At 47.0% G+C, this 25725-nt stretch overlaps 1 protein-coding gene across 2 annotated transcripts in view; it reads right to left on the bottom strand.

Moving 5' to 3' along the window:
• Window positions 1–25725, bottom strand: part of PTPN21 (protein tyrosine phosphatase non-receptor type 21) — a 104680-nt gene that overhangs the window by 54746 nt on the left and 24209 nt on the right. For both annotated transcript variants that reach the window (XM_088475204.1, XM_088475205.1), the window contains exons 3-8: window positions 18792–18961; window positions 13912–14009; window positions 11410–11477; window positions 6116–6186; window positions 4824–4911; window positions 3393–3481 (exon numbers count right to left, since the gene is read on the bottom strand). In XM_088475204.1, coding sequence (XP_088331330.1) covers window positions 3393–3481; window positions 4824–4911; window positions 6116–6186; window positions 11410–11477; window positions 13912–14009; window positions 18792–18961 — 584 coding nt within the window. The remainder of the gene's footprint in view (window positions 1–3392; window positions 3482–4823; window positions 4912–6115; window positions 6187–11409; window positions 11478–13911; window positions 14010–18791; window positions 18962–25725) is intronic.

The following is a 25725-nucleotide window of genomic DNA, read 5'->3' as shown; positions in this document are numbered from 1 at the left end:
TACAGGTCCTATTACAGGTTACAGCAGGATTACAATGCCTTTTACAGATTACAGCAGGATTACAGTGCCTATTACAGATTACAGCAGGGTTACAGTGCCTATTACAGGCTACAGCAGGGTTACAGCGCCTATTACAGATTACAGCAGGGTTACAGTGCCTATTACAGGCTACAGCAGGGTTACAGCGCCTATTACAGATTACAGCAGGATTAAATCGCCGGTTACAGCGTATATTACATATTACAGCAGAATTACAGCTCCGATTACAGATTACAGCAGGATTACAGTGCCTATTACAGATTACAGCAGGATCACAGTTCCTATTACAGATTACAGCACCTATTACAGGTTACAGCAGGATTACAGTGCCTATTACAGATTACAGCAGGATTACAGCACCTATTGCAGATTACAATGCCTTTTACAGGTTACAGCAGGATTACAGCGTCTATTACAGGTTACAGCGTCTATTACAGATTACAGCAGGGTTACAGCATCTATTACAGGCTACAGCAGGGTTACAGTGCCTATTACAGATTACAGTGTCTATTACAGGTTACAGCAGGGTTACACGCCTATTACAGGTTACAGCGCCGATTACAGCAGGGTTACAGCGCCTATTACAGGCTACAGCAGGGTTACAGCGCCTATTACAGGCTACAGCAGGGTTACAGCGCCTATTACAGATTACAGTAGGGTTACAGCGCCTATTACAGGCTACAGTAGGGTTACAGCGCCTATTACAGGCTACAGTGCCTATTACAGGCTACAGCAGGGTTACAGCATCTATTATAGGTTACAACAGGATTACAGAGTCTATTACAGGTTACAGTACCTATTACAGATTACAGCAGGGTTACAGCCTCTATTACGGGTTACAGGAATATTACAGCACCTATTACATATTACAGCAGGATTACAGCGTCTATTACAGGTTACAGCGCCTATTACAGGTTACAGGTCCTATTACAGGTTACAGCAGGATTGCAGTGCCTATTACAGAATACAGCAGGGTTACAGTGCCTATTACAGGCTACAGCAGGGTTACAGCGCCTATTACAGATTACAGCAGGATTACAGATTACAATGCCTTTTACAGATTACAGCAGGATTACAGTGCCCATTACAGATTACAGCAGGGTTACAGTGCCCATTACAGATTACAGCAGGGTTACAGCACCTATTACAGATTACAGCAGGGTTACAGCACCTATTACAGATTACAGCAGGGTTACAGCACCTATTACAGATTACAGCAGGATTACATCGCCGGTTACAGCGTCTATTACATATTACAGCAGGATTACAGTGCCTATTAAAGATTACAGCAGGATTACAGTGCCTATTAAAGATTACAGCACCTATTACAGGTTACAGCAGGATTACAGCGCCTATTACAGATTACAGTAGGGTCACAGCGCCTATTACAGGCTACAGCAGGGTTACAGCGCCTATTACAGGCTACATCAGGGTTACAGCGCCTATTACAGGCTACAGCAGGGTTACAGCGCCTATTACAGGTTACAGCGCCTATTACAGAATACAGCGCCTATTACAGAATACAGCAGGGTTACAGCCTCTATTACGGGTTACAGGAATATTACAGCACCTATTACATATTACAGCAGAGTTACAGCGCCTATTACAGATTACAACGCCCATTACAGATTACAGAGTCTATTACAGGTTACAGCAGAATTACAGCGTCGATTACAGGATACAGCAGGATTACAGCGTCTATTACAGGTTCCAGCAGGGTTACAGCGCCTATTACAGGTTACAGGTCCTATTACAGGTTACAGCAGGATTGCAGTGCCTATTACAGAATACAGCAGGGTTACAGTGCCTATTACAGGCTACAGCAGGGTTACAGTGCCTATTACAGGCTACAGCAGGGTTACAGTGCCTATTACAGGCTACAGCAGGGTTACAGTGCCTATTACAGGCTACAGCAGGATTACAGATTACAATGCCTTTTACAGATTACAGCAGGGTTACAGTGCCCATTAGAGATTACAGCAGGGTTACAGCACCTATTACAGATTACAGCAGGGTTACAGCACCTATTACAGATTACAGCAGGGTTACAGCACCTATTACAGATTACAGCAGGATTACATCGCCGGTTACAGCGTCTATTACATATTACAGCAGAATTACAGCTCCTATTACAGATTACAGCAGGATTGCAGCGCCTATTACAGGTTACAGCGCCTATTACAGGTTACAGCGCCTATTACAGGTTACAGCGTCTATTACAGGTTACAACAGGATTACAGCGTCTATTACAGGTTACAGTGCCTATTACAGATTACAGCGCCTATTACAGATTACAGCAGGGTTACAGCCTCTATTACGGGTTACAGGAATATTACAGCACCTATTACATATTACAGCAGAGTTACAGCGCCTATTACAGATTACAACGCCTATTACAGATTACAGTGCCTATTAAAGATTACAGCAGGATTACAGTGCCTATTACAGATTACAGCACCTATTACAGGTTACAGCAGGATTACAGCGCCTATTACAGATTACAGTAGGGTTACAGCGCCTATTACAGGCTACAGCAGGGTTACAGCGCCTATTACAGGCTACAGCAGGGTTACAGTGCCTATTACAGATTACAGCATCTATTACAGATTACAGCAGGATTACAGCACCTATTACAGATTACAGCAGGATTACAGCGCCTATTACAGATTACAGCAGGATTACAGCGCCTATTACAGATTACAGCAGGGTCCTACAGCACCTGCACACACATTATTTCCAACACTTTTCAGATGTTAACAGCGCATATTGGTCCATATGTTTCCATCTTGTTTTATTGTCTATTTTGTGGGGATGGACTCTCACCTTATTGCAGCTGCCTTGGAAGAATCGCCCATAGTAACGACGGATTGTTTATATTTCTTATAAAACCCTTTTTGGATGATGTGTACAAAAAACGCCATAAATGTCTCCTAACAAATGCACACGATGGCTCCGTACGAAAAAAAGTGTCAGAAATAAAGAAATTGGAATAAAAAAAGAACCAAAAAGCACACGACTTGCAGATGCGTTTTATCAAGGCCGCAGATAACTGGCATTGCCATGTCTCAGTGCTTACCGGTCAGCATGGTTACCCGGTGAGATCCTTATTCCTAAGAGTGGGAAATTAGAGGGGGGTGGGAGGGCGCCATCCCCAGCCTAATCTGTAGGACACAGGCCTAGTGGTAACGCAAGCGTGGATCGGGTCGCTCCATCATGGAGGCAGCACACGCAGCGAAGACCGTCTGCCGCGTAACACCGACACCTCCTCCTAAAGCTGCATTTCTAGCTTTGGAAGGATTTATTTTTCTTTATATTATTCTGAATTAGTTTGTGCGCACAATTTGGACACTTACCGGAAAATGACAGGCGGCCGGCCATTTTTGTGTCTCACAAAGATACCATTTAGGCAAGCCCCAATGGAGAGGTCGGTGCCTTGGCTGTCCTGGGAACGAGAGATAAAATAAGAATCAGATCACCTCCCACCTCCACACAGTACTGTACATAATGGGTCTTATTAGCGACGTGACCAGGAGACATGAGGCACAGAGGCATGGGGTATACAGTCCTTATACAGAGGACACGAAGAGCTGGTACCCATAGCAACCAATCAGCTTTCATTCATCTAGTAAATTCTATTACATGATAGGTAGGAGCGGATTGGTTGCTCTGGGCTCCCTCTCCTCCTGACCTCTCCTTCAGCCTAAAGCTAGGTAAGCACTGTCCTTCAGTGGGATGTCAGTCAGGAACTCTGGTGTGCACAGGTAAAATATCTCCCCCACGTCCATTACTTCACATGACTAGCCTTAGGCTCTGAGCCAGAGACGGAACTCCCGAAGGCAGGCACCAGGGGCACACAGATAAATCCATCTATAACCAGATGGATCTATTTGTGGGGTCCGGGGAGCCGCTGTTTAGTCTTCAGGCACCACCAGTGCCGGCTGGTGCACTAAAGTATTTTTTGTTTATTGCGAGACACAAACAAAAGGAACTTTATTGCACCAACAGCTGGCGGTGCCTGAAGATATGTGACGCAGTAGTCAGAGGATCACAGCAGGCAGGCACAGCCAGGAGAAGATAAGTGGGGACGGCTGGAGAGACGGAGGGGCGCCCGGCTAGGAGAGACGGAGGGGCGCCCGGCTAGGAGAGACGGAGGGGTGCCCGGCTAGGAGAGACGGAGGGGCGCCCGGTTGGAACTAGAGAGACATAGGGGGGCTGTAGCAAGCCAGAGCCACCACAAGTATCCAACACCAATAGCCCATGATCAATATACTAAGACCTTATATTAAGCCCGCACTGCGCTCCTGCATCTTATACTCACAGCGCCAGGTAGCGCAACACTTTAGATCGCGCTGTCACATACTTCCGGTTATGTATTAATATAAGGTCTTAGTATATTGATCATGGGCTATTGGTGTTAGATACTTCTGCTTGAGCTATGGCCTCTATGCATGTCCATATATGGACTTCCGTTTTTTACGGATTTCCGGTAGTTTGATTGTGGATGAGGTTGCTTAATGTCCTGTCTGTTTACACTTTTATTGTACCAATGTTGTAACTATTAAAGTAGGTGTTTTTTTACACTTTGAAGAGAAGCGCTGGTGAGTGAACTCTGTTGCGTTATACTATGGGTAAGATGGTTGTACATCATTATTGAGGGAACCACCACAGGCAAAGCCTGAAGTTTGATAACACAGTGAGAGCTTGCTGTAGGGGGTGGAGCAGTAACGAATGATCCCGATGTAACACAAGCTGCAGATTAAGGCACTTCCTCTGGGAGTACTTACCTTGGCAGGGTACGTTTCCTCTCCATAGTTATCCAGCCTCTCAATCTCCTGCATATACAGCATCTCCGCTTCAGGGGGAGAGAGACCCCTGCAAAGCACAGAAGGTTAGGCTAGAATTGTATATTCACAATTTCACAGGTAGAACACCCCGCGCACCCCTGGTAAGGTCACCTTCCCCCTCTGGTGCATGCAGAAATGTACAAAATGTTACAGCAGACTGTAGGCTTCCACAATGGGGGCACCCACGGTATACCCATGAGATCCACAATTCCAGCAAACACTAGTGGCACATGCAGTAAGTATGGTGACACTAAGCAATGGTCTCTTCTATACCGCTGTACATTACACTAGTAACAATGAATGTATTTAGTGCCCGCTATCCACTGTACGATCAGGGACAGAATGTGGCTTGGAGCAGATATTTACAATATTAGGAGTTGTAATGAAAGATCAAACACTGTATTGCGCCCAGGTCGGCTCATTGCCCACACAGAGCGGAAGCAGCCGGAAAGAACCTATAGATTTTTTACGTTTGTTTAACAACACAAATTTATTCTACTTGTTTTTCTGAATCATTTACCAAAAACTAATGCAACAAAAATGGAAAGTTCCATCGTTTGATGCGGATTTAGCTCAGTGCGATGTGCTACAGGTATCACATATATGGTCCTTATACTGTAATACCAACGCTGCAAGTCTCCCTGGCACCTATATACTGCCGGGCATCACATACATGGTCCTTATACTGTAATACCAACGCTGCAAGTCTCCCTGGCACCTAAATACTGCCGGGCATCATATATATGGTCCTTATACTGTAATACCAACGCTGCAAGTCTCCCTGGCACCTATATACTGCCGGGTATCACATACATGGTCCTTATACTGTAATACCAACGCTGCAAGTCTCCCTGGCACCTATATACTGCCGGGTATCACATACATGGTCCTTATACTGTAATACCAACGCTGCAAGTCTCCCTGGTACCTAAATACTGCCGGGTATCACATACATGGTCCTTATACTGTAATACCAACGCTGCAAGTCTCCCTGGTACCTATATACTGCCGGGTATCACATACATGGTCCTTATACTGTAATACCAACACTGCAAGTCTCCCTGGCACCTAAATACTGCCGGGCATCACATACATGGTCCTTATACTGTAATACCAACGCTGCAAGTCTCCCTGGCACCTAAATGCTGGCGGCAGGATTTTCCTTTCTGGAATGGCACATGAGTTGTATTACTTTCCCCCCGTCGTGTGTGTAGGGATAGATGGGATCATACCTCAGTTTCTGGTGAATCAGAGCCACATTCTGAGTGGCCTCCTCCAATGTCTTATCATCCTGGATCCATCCCTAAACGTAAATCATTTATTATTAGAACATGTACATAAAGAGCCCATAAAGCCATGTTCATCCTAACTAAACACCCCTCCTGCCCTCTTCTCCCATTGTGCCCAGCCATATCCCCTACACATTGTTAGCTAGTATGAGCAGGGCCCTCTGCCCTCTCTGCATACAGTAACTGCTCACTGTAATTCTATGTCTATGTGTAACTTTTACTTCTTTGTAGGAGTCAGTATCCTGTTGTCGGTATTATTCCCCTTGTACAGTGTACAGACCCCATGTGAAATAACAAAGCAAATGTGTCTGCCCCTGAGATCACTGCAACATTAGAACAAACCCTAGATAATGATAAAAATATTTCTTAAAAAATATATATAGTAAAAATAGACATAAAAACGAATGTATCAATTCACAAAATATGCAGAGTGTGACACATAACATCCACACATCAATGAGGGAATGATACAATGTGAAATCCCAATAAAACGTCACTAATATGAAACAATGAGTCACCCAATCAAGGGCAAAGTTCCATACAAATAATAAAAAAAACACGTAATTGCTGGATGGTTCAATTGATAAGGCAAATGACTCTCTCCCTTTGGAGGGATGACCGTGTCTCCACAATGAATGAGCGGCCACTCACCACTTGCACAAAAGAGTCCTGAACAGACCAGGGACAGCGGGATTAAATGCGGCTCAGCCGTTAGGTCCCAGGTCGGATGGACATTCATCCGTGGCTCAACAAGCAGGAAAGATCAGCCAGACCGGATTCGGGGTCACTAGGCTTTTGGCAGGCTGCCATGGTGGCATGCGGAGGACCGCGAGGAGTATTCAGCCCCGGCACCGGGAGTCGGCTGGTGAAGGTGAGTAGCGGTATGAACAAAGGCGGCAATGAGGTCCGCGAAGACGTGATCCTTGTGCATACGTACGGTATGTTGGATCTCCAAGCAGCGGTAATCAGCTGCACAGCACGGAGTGTCACCCAATCGTGTACAGCAGTTCAATGAGAATAGTCTGTACAACCTGGACGCGTTTCTCCTCACTGAGGTTTTTTCAAAAGGCAGAATAGATCCCTCCTCATTCACATCACCAGGGAATATTAATCTTTATACCTTATAGGTGATGTGAATGTTATGCCTCTGTTAGACTATAGGAGAGTACTGTTAATTGATTCAATTGTGTCCTGCTGGACATGAAAGTTTGCTATTGGTAGCTGTAGATTTATAATCCAATCCAAATGAGGAGGGATCTATTCTGCCTTCTGAAAAAACCTCAGTTAGTGAGGAGAAACGCGTCCAGGTTGTACAGACTATTCTCATTGAACTGCTGTACACGATTGGATGACACTCCGTGCTGTGCAGCTGATTACCGCTGCTTGGAGATCCAACATACCGTACGTGTGCACGAGGATCACGTCTTCGCGGACCTCATTGCCGCCTTTGTTCATACCGCTACTCACCTTCACCAGCCGACTCCAGGTGCCGGGGCTGAATACTCCTCGCGATCCTCCGCATGACACCGTGGCAGCCTGCCAAAAGCCTAGTGACCCCGAATCCGGTCTGGCTGATCTTTCCTGCTTGTTGAGCCCCGGATGAATGTCCATCCGACCTGGGACCTAACGGCTGAGCCGCATTTAATCCCGCTGTCCCTGGTCTGTTCAGGACTCTTTTGTGCAAGTGGTGAGTGGCTGCTCATTCATTGTGGAGACACGGTCATCCCTCCAAAGGGAGAGAGTCATTTGCCTTATCAATTGAACCATCCAGCAATTACGTGTTTTTTTTATTATCTGTATGGAACTTTGCCCTTGATTGGGTGACTCATTGTTTCATATTACAGGTTGAGTCTCCCATATCCAAATATTCCGAAATACGGAATATTCCGAAATACAGAATATTTTCAGCATGACTGAGATAATGAAACCTTTGATTTTTGATGGTTTAATGTACATAAACTTTGTCTAAGGCACAAATTATTAAAAAGATTGTATAAAATAACCTTCAGGTTGTGTGTATAAGGTGTATATGAAACATAAATGAATTTCATGTATGTACACAAACTTTTTTTGATGCACAAAATGATAAAAAAAATTGTCTAAAATGACCTGCAGGCTCGGTGTATAAGGTGTATATAACACATAAATGCATTATGTGTGTATATTTGGGTCCCATTTCCAAGACATTTCATTATAATATGCAATTATTCCAAAATACGGAATATTCCGATATCCAAAATACCCCTGGTCCCAAACATTTTGGATATGGGAGACTCAACCTGTAGTGACATTTTATTGGGATTTCACATTGTAACATTCCCTCATTGATGTGTGGATGTTATGTGTCACACTGTGCATATTTTGTGAATTGATACATTCGTTTTTATGTCCATTTCAGAACGGACGTTCGCTATATATATTTTTAATAAATATTTTCATCATTATTTTGGGTTTGTTCTAATGTTGCAGTGATCTCAGGGGCAGACACATTTGCTTTTTTATTTCTTGGTTTGTTTGGGGTATATAGGCAGTAATCCCCTTGTGTCAGCTGCCAGTAATTCACTGATTATCTCTGTTGCAATACAGCGCTCCACTATTTCTGTTTCTAGACCCCATGTGAAGCCTTATAAATAAAAGATACTAAGGAGCTTATTCAGACCCGGTCGTTAGCTCTACGAGATCGCAACCGGATCAATGTTGCTCCAGTGCGCATGCGCCGACGGAGCCGGCTCCGTCGTAGGCATGCGCAAGACCGGGCAAACGATGGGTGGTCTCGAAGCAGACGGGGCAAGCTGTCGATGTTGAGTGACAGCTCGCTCAGTTTGCTGGGCGAGCCGGGGGCGTGCCCGGCCAAACGGAGGCATTCCTGTCAGAACGCTTGCCGTTTGGGGGCGGCCCCACTGACATCAGTGATGTCAGTGGGGAGCTTCCTGCTCAAACAGAGCAGGAAGCTCCCTGGGGCTTAAAGTTGACGAGACCCTACCTTAGGGTCTCGTCGTAAGCCCCAATGGTGGCGATGGTCTTGACCATCGCGATCATCACCCTTAGCGGTCGTTAGGCTGTGGGTTACCACCTACAGCTCTAACGACCGACATGGAGGCGGCCATTCAGGATGCAAGCGGCCGCCCTGTCTCAGAACGACTGCTTGCATCCTACGACCGCCTCTGAATGAGGCCCTAAGTTCTTTCCGTTATAAGAATTTGGATGACCGATTATTTGCTCCATTCATGTAGACACGTGACTGAGGTATAACCCAGGGGAAATGTTTTGTGAGTTTATATATTTTCCCCAACAATAAAGTGTCATTGCATACTGTACCCGTGTGTGTGTGTGTGTGTGTACGTGTGTGTAATATATATACATATATACAGAGTGTATCCGGAAAGTACTCACAGCGCATAACTTTTACCACATTTTGTTATGTTACAGCCTTATTCCAAAATGGAATAAATTAATTTTTCTTTGTAAAATTCTACACACAATACCCCATAATGACAACGTGTAAAAAGTTTTTCTTGAGATTTTTGCTAATTTAATAAAAAAAAAAAAACCTAAGAAATCACATGTACATAGGTAATCACAGCCTTTGCTCAATACTTTGTAGATGCACCTTTGGCAGAAATTACAGCCTCAAGTCTTTTTGAATATGATGCCACAAGCTTGGCACACCTATCTTTGGGCAGCTTCGCCCATTCCTCTTTGCAGCACCTCTCAAGCTCCATCAGGTTGGATGGGAAGTGTCGGAGCACAGCCATTTTCAGATCTCTCCAGAGATGTTCAATCAGATTAAAGTCTGGGCTCTGGCTGGGCCACTCAAGGACATTCACAGAGCTGTCCTGAAGCCTTTCCTTTCATATCTTGGTTGTGTGCTTAGGGTCATTGTCCTGCTGAAAGATGAACCGTCGCCCCAGTCTGAGGTCAAGAGCGCTCTGGAGCAGGTTTTCATCCAGGATGTCTCTGTACATTGCTGCATTAATCTTTCCCTCTATCCTGACTAGTCCCCCAGTTCCTGCCGCTGAAAAACATCCCCACAGCATGATGCTGCCACCACCATGCTTCACTGTAGGGATGGTATTGGCCTGGTGATGAGCGGTGCCTAGTTTCCTCCAAACAGAACGCCTGGCATTCATGCCAAAGAGTTCAATCTTTGTTTCTCATGGTCTGAGAGTCCTTCAGGTGTTTTTTGACAAACTCCAGGCAGGTTACCATCTGCTTTTTACAAAGGAGTGGCTTCCTTCTGGCCACTCTACCATACAGGCCTGATTGGTGGTTTGCTGCAGAGATGGTTGTGCTTCTGGAAGGTTCTCCTCTCTCCACAGAGGAATGCTGTAACTCTGACAGAGTGACCATCAGATTCTTGGTCAACTCCCTGACTAGGGCTCTTCTCCCCCGATCGCTCAGTTTAGACGGCCGGCCAACTCTAGGAAGAGTCCTGGTGGTTCCGAACTTCTTCCATTTAAAGATGAGGGCACTGTGCTCATTGGGACCTTCAAAGCAGCAGATATTTTTCTGTACCCTTCCCCAGATTTGTGCCTTGAGAGACAATCCTGTCTCTGAGGTCTACAGACCATTCCTTGGACTTCATGCTTGGTTTGTGTTCTGACATGCACTGTCAAGTGTGGGACCTTATATAGACAGGTGTATGCCTTTCAAAATCATGTCCAATCTACTGAATTTACCACAGGTGGACTCCAATTAAGCTGCAGGAACATCTCAAGGATGATCAGTGGAAACAGGATGCACCTGAGCTTATGTATATGTGATTTCTTAGGGTTTTTTTTTTTTTTTTGTATAAAATTTGCAAAAATCTCAAAAAAACAAAAACTTTTTACATGTCATTATGGGGTATTGTGTGTAGAATGGAGGACAAAAATTTATTTATTCCATTTTGAAATAAGGCTGTAACATAACAAAATGTGGATAAAGTGACGTGCAGTGAATACTTTCCGGTTGGTGCAAAATATATATATATATATATATATATATATATACATACATATATATATACACATACATACATATATACATACATACACAGTCCTGTCACTGGTAGAGGAATTCTGCGGGGGGAGATTACAGGACAATGCAGCGTTGCACAGCGGAGAATGGAACGTGTGACACAGAAGCAGCCACAGAGCTCCCCACATTGAATACAATGTACTATAAAGCAGTAAATGCTCTAAGAGGTGAGTTATTAGTAAACCCTGCGGGGGCCTGAAGGGGTTAACAGTCCTTACCACAGGAAACAGAGCATAGCGCTGCAGGAAATCCTGAGATTCATACTGATCATAGTCTCCGAAATCAGCTGCAAAGGAAACAGGGAGAAATTATCTGCACATTTATTCCATCCCGGGACAGCACACCCTGCTCTGACATTACTAACACATGGGAAATGACCCCTGAGAATTGCCAGCCCTAGGCATCATTACCCACAGCTGTGCACCCCACAGAGCGACACTCGCCGAGTGCCAACAAGGAAAGACGACCAAACGCAGCAAATTCTTTACACATTTGTCTGGTTTCCTTACTAACTAATCAGAAGAAAAGTTCTTTTACATTTACAACATGAAAGCAACAAATTGGAGAAGTTTTACCTTCACTCTGACAATTTATTCCAAAAAGCAAAGTCACTCCCTCCTTGTGGGGCTTATGTATCATAGGCCACGTGTTATTGCTGTGTGGGTATGATGGCCACTAACTTCACAAAGCAAAGAAGAATATTTTAGCTGAAATTGGGCATTTAGCTGCCCCATTGCCTGTTCCTATGCACCCAGAGGGCACTGCACAGGCCCCACTCCCCGAGCATTCCCTAAGGGCAGCACTACGAGAGGGGGCGGGTCAGGCTATGAGTGAGGGCGGGCTATGAGTGGGGGCGGGGTTTTAACATACAGCCAAGACTCATCAATTCTGCGCCCCTGCACAACAGCCCACTGCTGCAGTTTAGTCCAATGACAGCAGCCGCAGTTAGACTGTCACCGAGGCAGGACCAATCAATGGAGGCCAGCAGACACACAGCGGCCAATTAGATCAGCTCTGCATTTTGAGCTTGATCTTGTTGGCCGGTGCTCATCTGTAAGATCTGATGATTGGTTGCAGCCCTGGAGCTGCAGCAATTGGCCTTTATAAGTACAGGGCAGGATGAGGATGGCACCAGACTGAGGGAAAAGAGGAGCAGCATCTGGGGGTACAGGAGAAGTGAGCGGGGAGGGTGCAGGATAGCAGGGGGGGAGGGATATAGCACACTGGCCTACTCTCCCGGAATGGCTGAGAGGCTCCCGGACATTGGGTGGTGTTCCCATCTGCCTGGGAAAGTCTCCCGAGCCAGCCGCCATTCACCCCGGGGGCCGATTCGTGCATAATTACTTTATCATGGCCACGCCCCCACTTCACCAAGCAATGTAACACGTCATCATGCCCATCCCACTTTCCTGCGACAGGACAACCCACTCCCCTTATCCCGGCAGAGATGGAGCCATCAGGCCCCGCGAATGGCTCCTCCCTGCTGAACCAGCCAATGAGTATGGCCGGAGCAGACCAGGCTCAGCAGAAGAATAAGCACTTAAATCAGCTGATAGCGCTGGTGGAACATGTGCCGCAAATGGTGTGTGTGGGTGTAGCGGGTCCCCCGATGACCTCTTCCAGCCCTGACGGGCATGTAAAGGGTCTACACACTGAGGACTTTCCATGAAAGAAGAAAAACTAAAGCATTTCTGCACACAAAAGTGTGAGAGAGAGAGTACGTGTGTCTGTGTACGTGTCTGTGTACGTGTCTGTGTACGTGTCTGTGTACGTGTCTGTGTACGTGTCTGTGTACGTGTCTGTGTACGTGTCTGTGTACGTGTCTTCTAGGGATGGAATCTCCTGCAGCCCCAGAAGCACATTAAGGCTAAAGGAAAGGCAGGGGAGTCCAAGTCACTCTCTGTAGCTAACAGTCCGGACTGGCAGCGCCTGGGGGAGAGAACACCCTCCTCTGGGATTGCCCTTCTGGTGTGTAATTAGCAGAAAGCACTTCCTATAGGAAGCCACTACACTTACAGGGGGAGGGGGATTACTGGACTGCAGCCATAGGTATCAGCCGCCACTGCTCTCAGCCATCCCGATTTTGGAGGGATCATTCCACTTTTCGGGCACTATCCTGCCGTCCCAGCCGGAGGCCACTGTGTCCTGTGGGTGTGAAAGGTTGGGAGATCTCTCCATCACCTGCTGCTCTGCATTACAATAAATGGCAATGTGGCTGACATCCGAGGAGCAGAGAGACTGGAGGCAGCTCCACAGCTTGGGAAGCACCGGGCACACGCGTAGCATGATAGGCAATGTATGCCGTAATGCTGCGCCATAGCGGTGATCAGGGTTGGACTGGCCCACAGGGGAACAGGGGAAATCCCCAGTGGTCCCTACTGCCTAAGGGCCCTACCACTTGCTTTAATGTCAGGTTCCAGACTGTGCACTTGAATTAAACAAACATTGTTACTCTATTAGAGGGTAAGTTACATGGTCTCTAATGTCTGTCCAAACCTCTGTGGGGGCGGGCCACATCCCCTGTAGCAACTGACCACACCCCAAAGCATGGGCCCCTACCATTGCATTCCCCCGGTGGGCCCTTCATGCTCCAGTCCGACACTGACGGGGTTAATGAATCTACAAACACACACACACATATATATATATATATATATATTTTTTTTCCTTCATTATTTATTACCAGGAGCAGCAGAGGTGCACGCTGTGTGGCTTCTTACCCTGGACAGCCAGACCCGCTAGCTGAATTGCTTGTTCCAATGTGCAGGGGATTTTACCCTCCAATATGTCCTTTTTTAACTGCAAGTAATACTGGTATCTGTGAGAGACAAAACAAAAGTATATACAGGTAATATGGTTCCCAGCATACGGGTAATGGGATACACAGACACTATGCCAGGGTGTATCACATAACAATATTCCCAAACATCCCAATGGTCACATGCGCAGAATGGGAGCAGCCGAACCAGTATCATCCAATCACTTCACTGGGAATTGGTAACATTGTCATACTGCTGCGTTCATGAGAGTTCCTGCTTCCACCGAGTGCCAGTAAAAAAAAAAAAAAAAAACTAATATATATATTATACACATACATATACAGTCAGGTGCATAAATATTGGGACATTGACAGAAGTTTCAGATTTTGGCCTCTATTCACCACCACAATGGCTTTGAAATGAAACAAACAAGATGTGCTTTACCTGCAGACTTTCAGATTTAATTTGAGGGTAATTACATCCAAATCAGGTGAACGGTGTAGGAATTACAACGGTTTCTATATGTGCCTCCCACTTTTTAAGGGGCCAAAAGTAATGGGACTATCAACTCAAAAGCTATTTCATGGACAGGTGTGGGCTATTCCCTCGTTATTTCATTATCAATTAAGCAGGTAAAAGTTCTGGAATTGATTCTAGGTGTGACATTTGCATTTGGAATTAGTTGCTGTCGACTCTCAATATGAGATCCAAAGAGCTGTCATTATCAGTGAAGCAAGCCATCATTAGACTGAAAAATCAAAACAAACCCATCAGAGAGATAGCAAAAACATTAGGTGTGGCCAAATCAACTGTTTGGAACATTCTTAAAAAGAAAGAACGCACCGGAGAGTTCAGCAACACCAAAAGACCCGGAAGACCACGGAAAACAACTGTGGTGGATGACAGAAGAACTATTTCCCTGGTGAAGAAAACCCCCTTCACAACAGTTGGCCAAATCAAGAACACTCTCCAGGAGGTAGGTGTATATGTGTCAAAGTCAACAATCAAGAGAAGACTTCACAAGAGTGAATATAGAGGGTTCACCACAAGATGTAAACCATTGGTGAGCCTCAAAAACAGGAAGACCAGATTAGAGTTTGCCAAACAACATCTAAAAAAGCCATTACAGTTCTGGAACAACATCCTATGGACAGATGAGACAAAGATTAACTTGTACCAGAGTGATGGGAAGAGAAGAGTATGGAGAAGGAAAGGAACTGCTCATGATCCAAAACATACCATCTCATCAGTGAAGCATGGAGGTGGTAGTGTCATGGCGTGGGCATGTATGGCTGCCAATGGAACTGGTTCCCTTGTATTTATTGATTATGTGACTGCTGACAAAAGCAGCAGAATGAATTCTGAAGTGTTTCGGGCAATATTACAATATTATATGCTCATATTCAGTCAAATGCTTCAGAACTCATTGGATGGCGCTTCACAGTGCAGATGGACAATGACCCGAAGCATACTGCAAAAGCAACCAAAGAGTTTTTTAAGGCTAAAAAGTGGAATGTTATGCAATGGCCAAGTCAATTCCCTGACCTGAATCCGATTGAGCATGCATTTCACTTGATGAAGACAAAACTGAAGGGAAAATGCCCCAAGAACAAGCAGGAACTGAAGACATTTGCAGTAGAGGCCTGGCAGACCATCACCAGGGATGAAACCCAGCGTCTGGTGATGTCTATGCGTTCCAGACTTCAGGCTGTAATTGCCTGCAAAGGATTTGCAACAAAGTACTAAAAAGTGAAAGTTAGATTTAGGATTGTTTAGTTTGTCCCATTACTTTTGGCCCCTTAAAAAGTGGGAGGCACATATAGAAACCGTTGTAATTCCTACACCGTTCACCTGATTTGGATGTAATTACCCTCAAATTAAATCTGAAAGTCTGCAGTTAAATCACATCTTGTTTGTTTCATTTCAAAGCCATTGTGGTGGTGAATAGAGGCCAAAATATGAAAATTCTGTCAATGTTCCAATATTTATGCACCTGACTATGTGTGTGTGCATATTATATATATATATATATATAATGTAAAGGTACTCTAATAACTGATCTGCAATTATACTGACACATTGTATGATTTGTACTCTTATATTACGTAAGAGTTACTGCAAAGCCAATGAAAGAAAGAAAGATCCTGATGCAGAGATGGACGCAGCTGCAATGCTAACATATGCTAATGAGGTAAGAGGCATCTGAGGAGAAATAACCATTTATCATACACAGTGACAGTTGGGAGCTGACAGCATTGCAGATCAGAGTGCTGCATGGGATCATCTGTGAGGTCACTCAGATTGTCGCTCGCAGCTCCGCAGCCAAGACCAGGACGTGCATTCCCTGGCCTGCGCACTCCAAGAAAGCGTCATCCCCATATTCCAAGATGGAGGCCAGCACTACCCCCAAATGGCCACAGCCTTGGGGTAGAGATGTATGTAAGTCATCGGGTTTGCATACATCTCTGAATGAGGCCCAAAGAGAGAGGGAGACAGCGAGATGAGAGAGGGAGACAGCGAGATGAGAGAGGGAGACAGCGAGATGAGAGAGGGAGACAGCGAGATGAGATGTCCTTGGCAATGCTGCATGAAACGATAGTACTAGTGTGATACACAAAGTATTCTGCAATACTGAGTCCGTCTCACAATGCTTAGTGACAGAGTGCCCGTCCCCAGCCCCACATCGAGAGTGCCCGTCCCCAGCCCCACATCGAGAGAGAGAAATAAAAAGGACAAGTACATAACCCCATTATACACTGCACCAATTCCAGTCTAATAAAAGCCTGCAAAGCCGTAGCCGCACATTACTGTAACTCAGGACCAGCTTCAGGACCATTCCAGCAGAGCGAGGGTTACCAGACAGAGAGGAAGGTCCAGCAGGATGCACTGTGGTGGCGGTGTCACTGCATCCAATGGGATGGCGGGCAGCGGGGGAAGAGTGCGGCTACTGGCACGCTGTATTCAGCTGCCGATCCAGTGCTGCCCTGACCGGGGTTCCAGTCCCATCTCACCCCTGCGGTGCACCTTGGTTTTGCCACTGATCTCCCTGCTAAGCCATCATACCAGTATGTCGCATGATGGGTCTTCCAGCTCCCTGAGGTGCTGATCAGGCCGGCCCCATCCCTACGTCCCTCCCTAGCAGCTCCTCGGCCAGCACAGCGGTCCCAGGCCTGCAAATGAGACAGTCTCCTGCTCTGAGGACTGTTCCCTCACTGTCACCCAGCCTAAGATCCCCACTAACACTGGCCACCGGCCAGGGACCTGCATACAGAAGAACACAGAGTACAGGCCAAATCCTCCGTCAGAGCTCCGCACTATTACTGACCACCGGAGACCTGCACCTAACAGCAGCCTGACAGCTGAAGCAGTCATCCACCACCCCCACAGGAGGGCGCAGGGAAAGTACCTCTCATGTCACTTGGGGGAAGTTACTGACAACTTCTGCAGAAGCGCTGTACATATTAGTTGTGTGCGTTTGTCTGTCTATGTCAGGCTATGGGTGTACGCCCCTGATATACACATTGTACACTTATACTGTACATGTCACACTAAGGCCCCCATTTACTAACGAGTTTTATCACCAAAACGAGGGATAAATGTCACGGTGTATGATAAATGATGCTCCAGCCAATCAGCTCCCAACTGTCACTGTGTATGATAAATGGTGCTCCAGCCAATCAGCTCCCAACTGTCACTGTGTATGATAAATGGTGCTCCAGCCAATCAGCTCCCAGCTGTCACTGTGTATGATAAATGGTGCTCCAGCCACAGTGACAGTTGGGAGCTGATTGGCTGGAGCACCATTTATCATACACAGTGACAGCTGGGAGCTGATTGGCTAGAGCACCATTTATCATACACCGTGACATTTATCCCTCGTTTTGGTGATAAAACTCGTTAGTAAATGGGGGCCTAAGTGCATTCAGTTATTATTAGCACTGCTGCGGTGTCTGCAGATACAGCTGGAAATGGCGCGGAGCGTCTTGCAGGTCTGCTCATTGCTGAACACTGAGCTAAATGTGCCTTATATTCTCAAATTCTGCAGAAACTATCAATATTAATGTAAGGTCTTAACAAAAATGTAAAAAAAATACAGTAACTAAAGTTAAAATCCACAGTACACCCCCCCTAATATCACCCTCCCCCCCACACATCTATTTTCAAACCTTCTTCAGTAACCTACCCTGTACTACTACCTCTATCATTTACCCCTCACCTTCCCACGTACTACTGTTCCGAAATTACTCAAAGTGTAACTAATCACACCTCAGTGACCCTCGCCCCGAGCCTCCGGCAGGCGGAGGAAGCGGGTGTCGCATGTGTTACAATTCTTAATTTGATTACTGTTCAGACTAATATCTGTTTTTATTACTCTGAGAGTGGGGGAGGGGGGCCATGCTATAACTGGACTTAGAGCATCATAATTATTCCTAATACTTCCATCTGCTGTCTGGTGATACGGTTCAGTCATATGCGACCAGCGGCAGCTGGAAGGCCGTCGCCAGTAAGCCGCCTTGCTCAGCACAGGCCCCTCTGCGCCTTTTATGAATCTGACACACGTACAATGTAAACCAATAATAATACAACAAAACCTGTTATATGCTGGATAACGTATAGTTTACATTGTATATATGTTTACTGTATTGGACATGGCCACGCACCCTCCTGTATACCAGGGCCTGCCCCCGCTCTCTATGGCCCTGGTGATATATGGGGAATACCATCTCTCATAAGGCATGGCACAGGCTGCAATAGTGCCATCCAACATGCTACCCACGCACTTACTGGTTGCTGTGTAAGCAGAGCTATCACCCATACTGCATATGTACACGGTGTCTCACCTGGTGATCTCCTGCTGCAGCTGGTAGATGGAGGGCACATAATAAACCACCCCGAAATACACGGTGGGTTCCAGGGCATATTTGTCCAACTGTTTCTTCAGTGGTTTCTCCAGATCCACCCAACGCTGCTGGTTCTGCTTGTTGTAATACCACAGACTGAAGTACGTCACCTGACAACAGCAAGACAATAGCAGATATATAGTATCCTCCTCAGATAAAGCAGCAGGATCCAGTCACTCCATCACCACCCAAACCCTGGGGGCACACTCACTGGGGCCCACGGAGGACACTTTACCTACAGCACTTTTACATCTATCGCTTCTGCTAACATGTTTCTATGTGAGGTGCTGTAGTCGTTTTGCTTTACATAGGGGCCCTGTGGCAGGAGTGGCCCACGTAACCAGCAGCGCTATACAGACTGGTGGCAGCTATGTAGCCTATCCTATTCATGTGACCGCAGGCCCAAAGCACCTCTCCTCCCACCCCTTACCAGCCACACACATGGTGCCTCACCAATGTCACTGTGTGCCCTGTGCACAGACTACTATGTAACCTATCCTATTCATGTGACCGCAGGTCCAAAGCACCTCTCCCCTCACCAGCCACACACATGGTGCTACACCTATCTCACCAATGTCACTGTGTGCCCTGTGCACAGACTGCTATGTAGCCTATCCTATTCATGTGACCGCAGGCCCAAAGCTCCTCTCTCCCCTCACCCCTTACCAACTGCACACATGGTGCCACACCTATCTCACCAATGTCACTGTGTACCCTGTGCATAGACTGCTATGTAGCCTATCCTATTCATGTGACCACAGGCCCAAAGCCCCTCTCCCCCCACCCCTTACCAGCCACACACATGGTGACACACCTACCTCACCAATGTCACTGTGTGCCCTGTGCACAGACTGCTATGTAGCCTATCCTATTCATGTGACCGCAGGCCCAAAGCTCCTCTCTCCCCCCGCCACACACATGGTGCCACACCTATCTCACCAATGTCACTGTATGCCCTGTGCATAGACTGCTATGTAGCCTATCCTATTCATGTGACCACAGGCCCAAAGCACCTCTCCCCCCCACCCCTTACCAGCCACACACATGGTACCACACCTATCTCATCAATATCACTGTGTGCCCTGTGCACAGACTGCTATGTAGCCTATCCTATTCATGTGACCACAGGCCAAAGCACCTCTCCCCCCACCCCTTACCAGCCACACAGATGGTGCCACACCTATCTCACCAATGTCACTGTGTGCCCTGTGCACAGACTGCTATGTAACCTATCCTATTCATGTGACAGCAGGCCCAAAGCCCCTCTCTCCTCCCCCCTACCAGCCACACACATGGTGCCACACCTATCTCACCAATGTCACTGTGTGCCCTGTGCACAGACTGCTATGCAGCCTATCCTATTCATGTGACCGCAGGCCCAAAGCCCCTCTCCCCCCCACCACTTATCGGCCGCGCAAACTTGGAACAAAGACACACAATCAGTGGCGTCGATATGGGAATGTGGGCCGCACCAGGTGTCATCCTCAAGGTGACACCAAAATGCCGGCTCCTCCTCAGCGTCAGGAGCCTACATCCCCGTCCTCATCACCCAGCTCTGCAGGGAACTGTCCCCGGCGTTTGGCTCCCCTCTGCTGCCTGCCTCCGCCAACCCCCCTCCCGGTCTACCTGGACATGCAGGGTACTTTCAAGAGGGGACTGAGATATATATATATTACTCCCGCTGCTACATGCTGCTGCCGGTCAGTCTCTCCTCTGTTGCCTGGTGGGCAGTTAAAGTTGGGTACACACTGACAGATACATTGGCCGATCAATTGATCGGCTAATGTATCTGCTGCCCGTCGGGCAGCGTATACCAGCGATAGGTCAGTGAACGTCGGCGTTCACCAACATATCGCATTGGCTGTGCTGCACAGCCGATGGACAGATATGTTTGCAGACATAAATGTCCATTGTCAGGTGTGTACAGGCGGTCGGCAGAGGAGGGGGCGGGACACGCCCCCTGGACCTGCGGGCAGACACAGATTATGGTTGTTCAGTGTGTACGAAACAACCATCATCTGCAGATATCTGTATAGTGTGTACCCACCATTAGTGCTTTTATCAAATGTTTAGAGTAATACCCCTTTTACACCAAAGTCCCCCGGGTCTGACCCAGGATTTGGAACACGTTTCCAACCCGGATCAGACCCGGGACAACCCCCTTTTAAACTGCGGTGCCGACCCGGGCTATGCCCGAGTCAGCACCATTCACACCTGACCCGGGTCAGCACTGACCCGGCTGTCCGGCGAAGGTGACCAGCGCTTTTTCCCTTCCCTCCCCTCCGCGACCTACTTACCTTATCCTGCAGCGGTCCGGAGGCAGGGAGAGCAGGTGGGGTGCGCTGCTTCATGTCACTAGGGCCGGCGCTGTTTGCAGTGGCCGCTTGGAGATTATGTCATCTCCAAGCGCCACTGAAGCCGGCCAATCATGCAGCATGCGGCGCGACCTGGGTCATCGTGAGCCGGGCCGCTTACATTGCAGGGTGACACGGGAACAGCCCGTGCTCAACCCTGCAATCAAGCAGGGTCGGATCCCCGGGTCACTGGACCCGGGTTGATCCGTTTACACCGACTAAAATCCCGGGGTTATGCGCGTTCACTGGTGCACAGAGGGGAGAGGCTTCCTGCCAGCAGCAGCATGGAGCAGCGGGGATAACATACAGACCAGCCCGAGGGAGCTGAGGAGGGCGATGGTGATAGCTGGTAAGTATAATGTCACTTTCCAACACAAGATGCCATGTAGACGGCAGCTTGTGTACACTATCGGGGGCTATATGCCAGCTGAGAGTAGCGTATAGTAACACCATCAGATTCCGAAAATACTTAATTTTCGGAATTTGATGAATAGCTTAATTTCTACAGCCCCCATATTAACGTACTAATATACTAATGTACTAATGAACTAACACAGAGGTTCCCAAACCCGGTCATCAGGCTCCCCAACAGTTCTGGTGTTAGAGCTATCCATGGTTGAGCACAGGCGACCTAATTAGTACCTCAGTCAATTTGATTTAATCACCTGTGCTCAATTATGGTCATCTCTAAAAGGCCCCCATACATCAGAGATTGCAAATTGCACGATTGCTGCAATCAATCGATGGTGTATAAAAATCTTTGCCTTTTTCAATCGATTGCAGATTGCAGAATTGCCACATTCGATTGAAAAAGGGAAAGATTTTTATACACAATCGATTGCAAATTGCACGATTGCTGCAATCAATCTCTGATGTATGGGGGCCTTAACACCTAAGCTGTTGGGGAGCCCTGAGGACTGTGTTTGGGAACCTCTGTACTAACATACTAATGTACTAACATACTAATGTACCAAAGTAATAATAAAGTATGAGGAGTGTGGAAATTAATACAGACAAACTTAACCAGGTGATATCGGTTATATCTCCTGCGTTGAGTGTGTTAATAGCAAAAAACTGTAATTAAGTAAAAATGTCCTTAAAACCGTTAGTTTGGTGTTGATGAATAGCCCCCATAGAGTTCTTTGTGTAACATGGTTACATACAGTATAATGTGAGGGTGGCCGGACACACACATCTCAGGCCGGGTTACAGCACCTGTCCACGTTACTCCACAATATCTCCAGCACTTGTACAGACTTGTCCATCACCGGGGGGGCTGGGATCGGTTAGCCTGCTCCCCTCATAGGAGTAACAGTACTGCATGCCCCTCATATGGGGCATATTTATTAAGGTTTACCGTTTTAATTAACATCTGTTATATCCACTATATACAGAGAAGCTAATTAATGTGGCTATTTATCATTTAAGACATGTCCAGACACAGCACAGGAGACATTACAGCTGCCGGAGAGCGAACCAATGATCTTCAGCTAAACTAACTTATTAAAGATGGTGCTAGCAATTAGGTCCAAGCTCATAAAAGCTAAGCCAAGTGCTACGGAGCTTAGTGACTGAGGGAATGGAGGTGGCAGTGTTGTGCTGTACCTGGCTGAAAGCTGGAAATAACCGAGACCCTCCAGCTTTCGCTAAATCGCATATGTGATTAAATCATGAAGAAACTGGAGTTTCCATAGGATTATGTTGGTAAAAGACATTTATAAATAGGCCCCATGGTCTCTGTAAGGATTATCTGCTGGGTGGGGGGTCATGTGCGAGAAAAGCTGCTGGGTGAGGGGTCATGTGCGAGAAAACCTTCTGGGTGGGGGGGTCATGTGCGAGAAAAGCTGCTGGGTGGGGGTAATGTGTGCGAGAAAAGCTGCTGGGTGGGGGGTCATGTGCGAGAAAAGCTGCTGGGTGGGGGGTCATGTGCGAGAAAAGCTGCTGGGTGGGGGTAATGTGCGAGAAAAGCTGCTGAATGGGGGGTAGTGTGAGAAAAGCTGCTGGGTGGGGGGGTCATGTGTGAGAAAATTTGCTGGGTGGGGGGGTCATGTGTGAGAAAATTTGCTGGGTGGGGGGGTCATGTGTGAGAAAAGCTGCTGGGTGGGGGTCATGTGCGAGAAAAGCTGCTGGGTGGGGGTCATGTGCGAGAAAAGCTGCTGGGTGGTGGGGTCATGTGTGAGAAAAGCTGCTGGGTGGGGGTAATGTGCGAGAAAAGCTGCTGAGTGGGGGGTAGTGTGAGAAAAGCTGCTGGGTGGGGGGGTCATGTGTGAGAAAATATGCTGGGTGGGGGGGTCATGTGTGAGAAAAGATGCTGCGTGGGGGTCATGTGCGAGAAAAGCTGCTGGGTGGTGGGGTCATGTGTGAGAAAAGCTGCTGGATGGGGGGGGGTCATGTGTGAGAAAAGCTGCTGGGTGGTGGGGTCATGTGTGAGAAAAGCTGCTGGGTGGGGGTCATGTGCTATACATACTTCTTGCTAGGGCCAAGTGTGTCGCAGAAAAGCGGATTTTGCGTCTGCATGGGTATAATTGCACATGATAGGGTATTGGTATAAACATGCATCTTTCCCTTTTAACTTAGTATGTACTGTAACACAGGGTAGTCTACTCTTCCGATTCAGCCAGGAGCCTCCCAATGATTGGGTGCAGCTCCCGGCCCCCCAGAAAGGCATGCAAGCCTGGCCGCCGAACCCCCAGCAATTAACTGTTAAACCCCCACAGCGGGGGGGCAGTGACGCGATTCACGCTGAATCGTGTAATTTTGGCCCCGCCCCTGGCTACTGCTTCACAATGTCTGTATTATCAGCATTGTGTAGCGGGGGCGGGGCCCAAATGATGCGATCATGTGACCCCGCAGCCAGAAAGTCGGCAACTATGCTGTAATGTCATTTATGTGTGGAAGATGACAAGCCTTTGAAGATGGACAGAAAGGTTGTAAGAGAGGTTTAGAAAGTTCTCCTTTCCTGCCTCAGCCATAAATTATGTCAAATTGTATATAGCACATAAGAAAGATGTCCAGGGGAAATTACATGACATCTGGCTAGTTCCTTGATAACCAGTCTGTGTTCTACTTAGGGTCAGAGATCAAAGAAGGATTGCTTATACCAGAGACACTCCCCTAATCAGCGTGTAAGTTGATTGACATAAGCCTATGAACACAAGCTTCATAAAAGAGCTGAAGGTATAATACAAGAACCCCTGCTCGAATGACCAAGAAACCCTGGAGCTCCAGCTGGATGGACAATACACTTTGAGCTGACAAGGGTTAAAATCACCCCAGGGAGGGGGGAGAGGGCTGGGTCCTGGAGTAGCAGGCATAAAAATTTAACACCGTGGTAGTTCAGTGTTCATTCTGAGAGAGGCCATCGAAAGGTACCGATGATCTGGAGTTCTCCATTGGGACTGTCTCATCCCACAACCACTTGAATGACGTGGTTTATTTATTCCATTTTATTTCTGAACTTGCGAGTAATTGTGCAATTCGTTTTTTACCATTGTTACATTCTTGTAACTTTTTGTAACTAAGCTTTGAAAATATTCTTGAATGAAAAATGAAAAATGTGTTTTTATGACCCAAGGCCTCATATGGCTCATGTTACCTATTTTTCAAGTATTGATAATTGTGTGTGCAGGTGGGAGCAGAAGCCCACCTTATGCTTTAGCATTACAGATTCCTTCTGCATGTGGCAGTTACCTGGTTTATTTAACCACACGTGCTGAGGTGACCTATAAAAAAGTAATGGGTGGCGATTCTCAGATTGCCGTATCTGGATGGTCGGTCACAGGACCATGACAATGTGCAAGTTTTCTGGGTGGGGGTCATATTAAAAGTTATTTGACACCATGGATCACCTTCTGCTACTGCGCACCCCTCAGATCATAGGCCTCTCTGACACAGACCTTTCTTGGCTCCGCCAATAACTCCTTTCCTGTCTCTAACTCTGTTTCCACCTCCCCCATCCATCCTTCCCATAGCGTCCACCATGGTTCCATCTTTGGCCCTCCAACTCTTTTCTCTGTACACCTCCTCTCTGGGTGAACTCATCAGTTCCTTTGACCGCCACTATTATTACCTCGATGCTGACGACACTCAGGGGCCTATTCATCATTACTTAAAATTCTCTGGAGGTAATTAGGTTTAGGACTGGCATGGAGTTCTACCCAATTACTGGAGGAATCCATTAATCCTCCTCCCCATAACTATCTATTCCGAAAAGCTGTCATCTTTGCGCTGACAGCTCTTAGGAAAATAGATACTTTTCCCTGCCTATACCTACCTTACCGCAGCTGTAATCTGTGCTGTGCATGCGCTGTTACATTCGTAAAAGCAACGCATGTGCAGCACTGCCTACAGCTGCAGTAATTCTGTCCCCCCCCCTTCCCCCTCCACACACCTCCCCCCTGTCCCCCACTTACCGGGCCGCTGCAGCCGCCTCAGGCTCAGTCTGCTGTGCTGACATTGTGTTCTCCCGGCAGAACACAGTAAAGTTTAGAATTTTTATTTTTTCTAAACTTTACTGTGTT

Source organism: Taudactylus pleione, unplaced genomic scaffold, assembly GCF_031769625.1.
Source record: "Taudactylus pleione unplaced genomic scaffold, aTauple2 ptg000166l, whole genome shotgun sequence".
NCBI lineage: Eukaryota > Metazoa > Chordata > Amphibia > Anura > Myobatrachidae > Taudactylus > Taudactylus pleione.
Note: the sequence above shows the minus strand (reverse complement) of the source record. Positions and strands in the feature narration are given on the sequence as shown.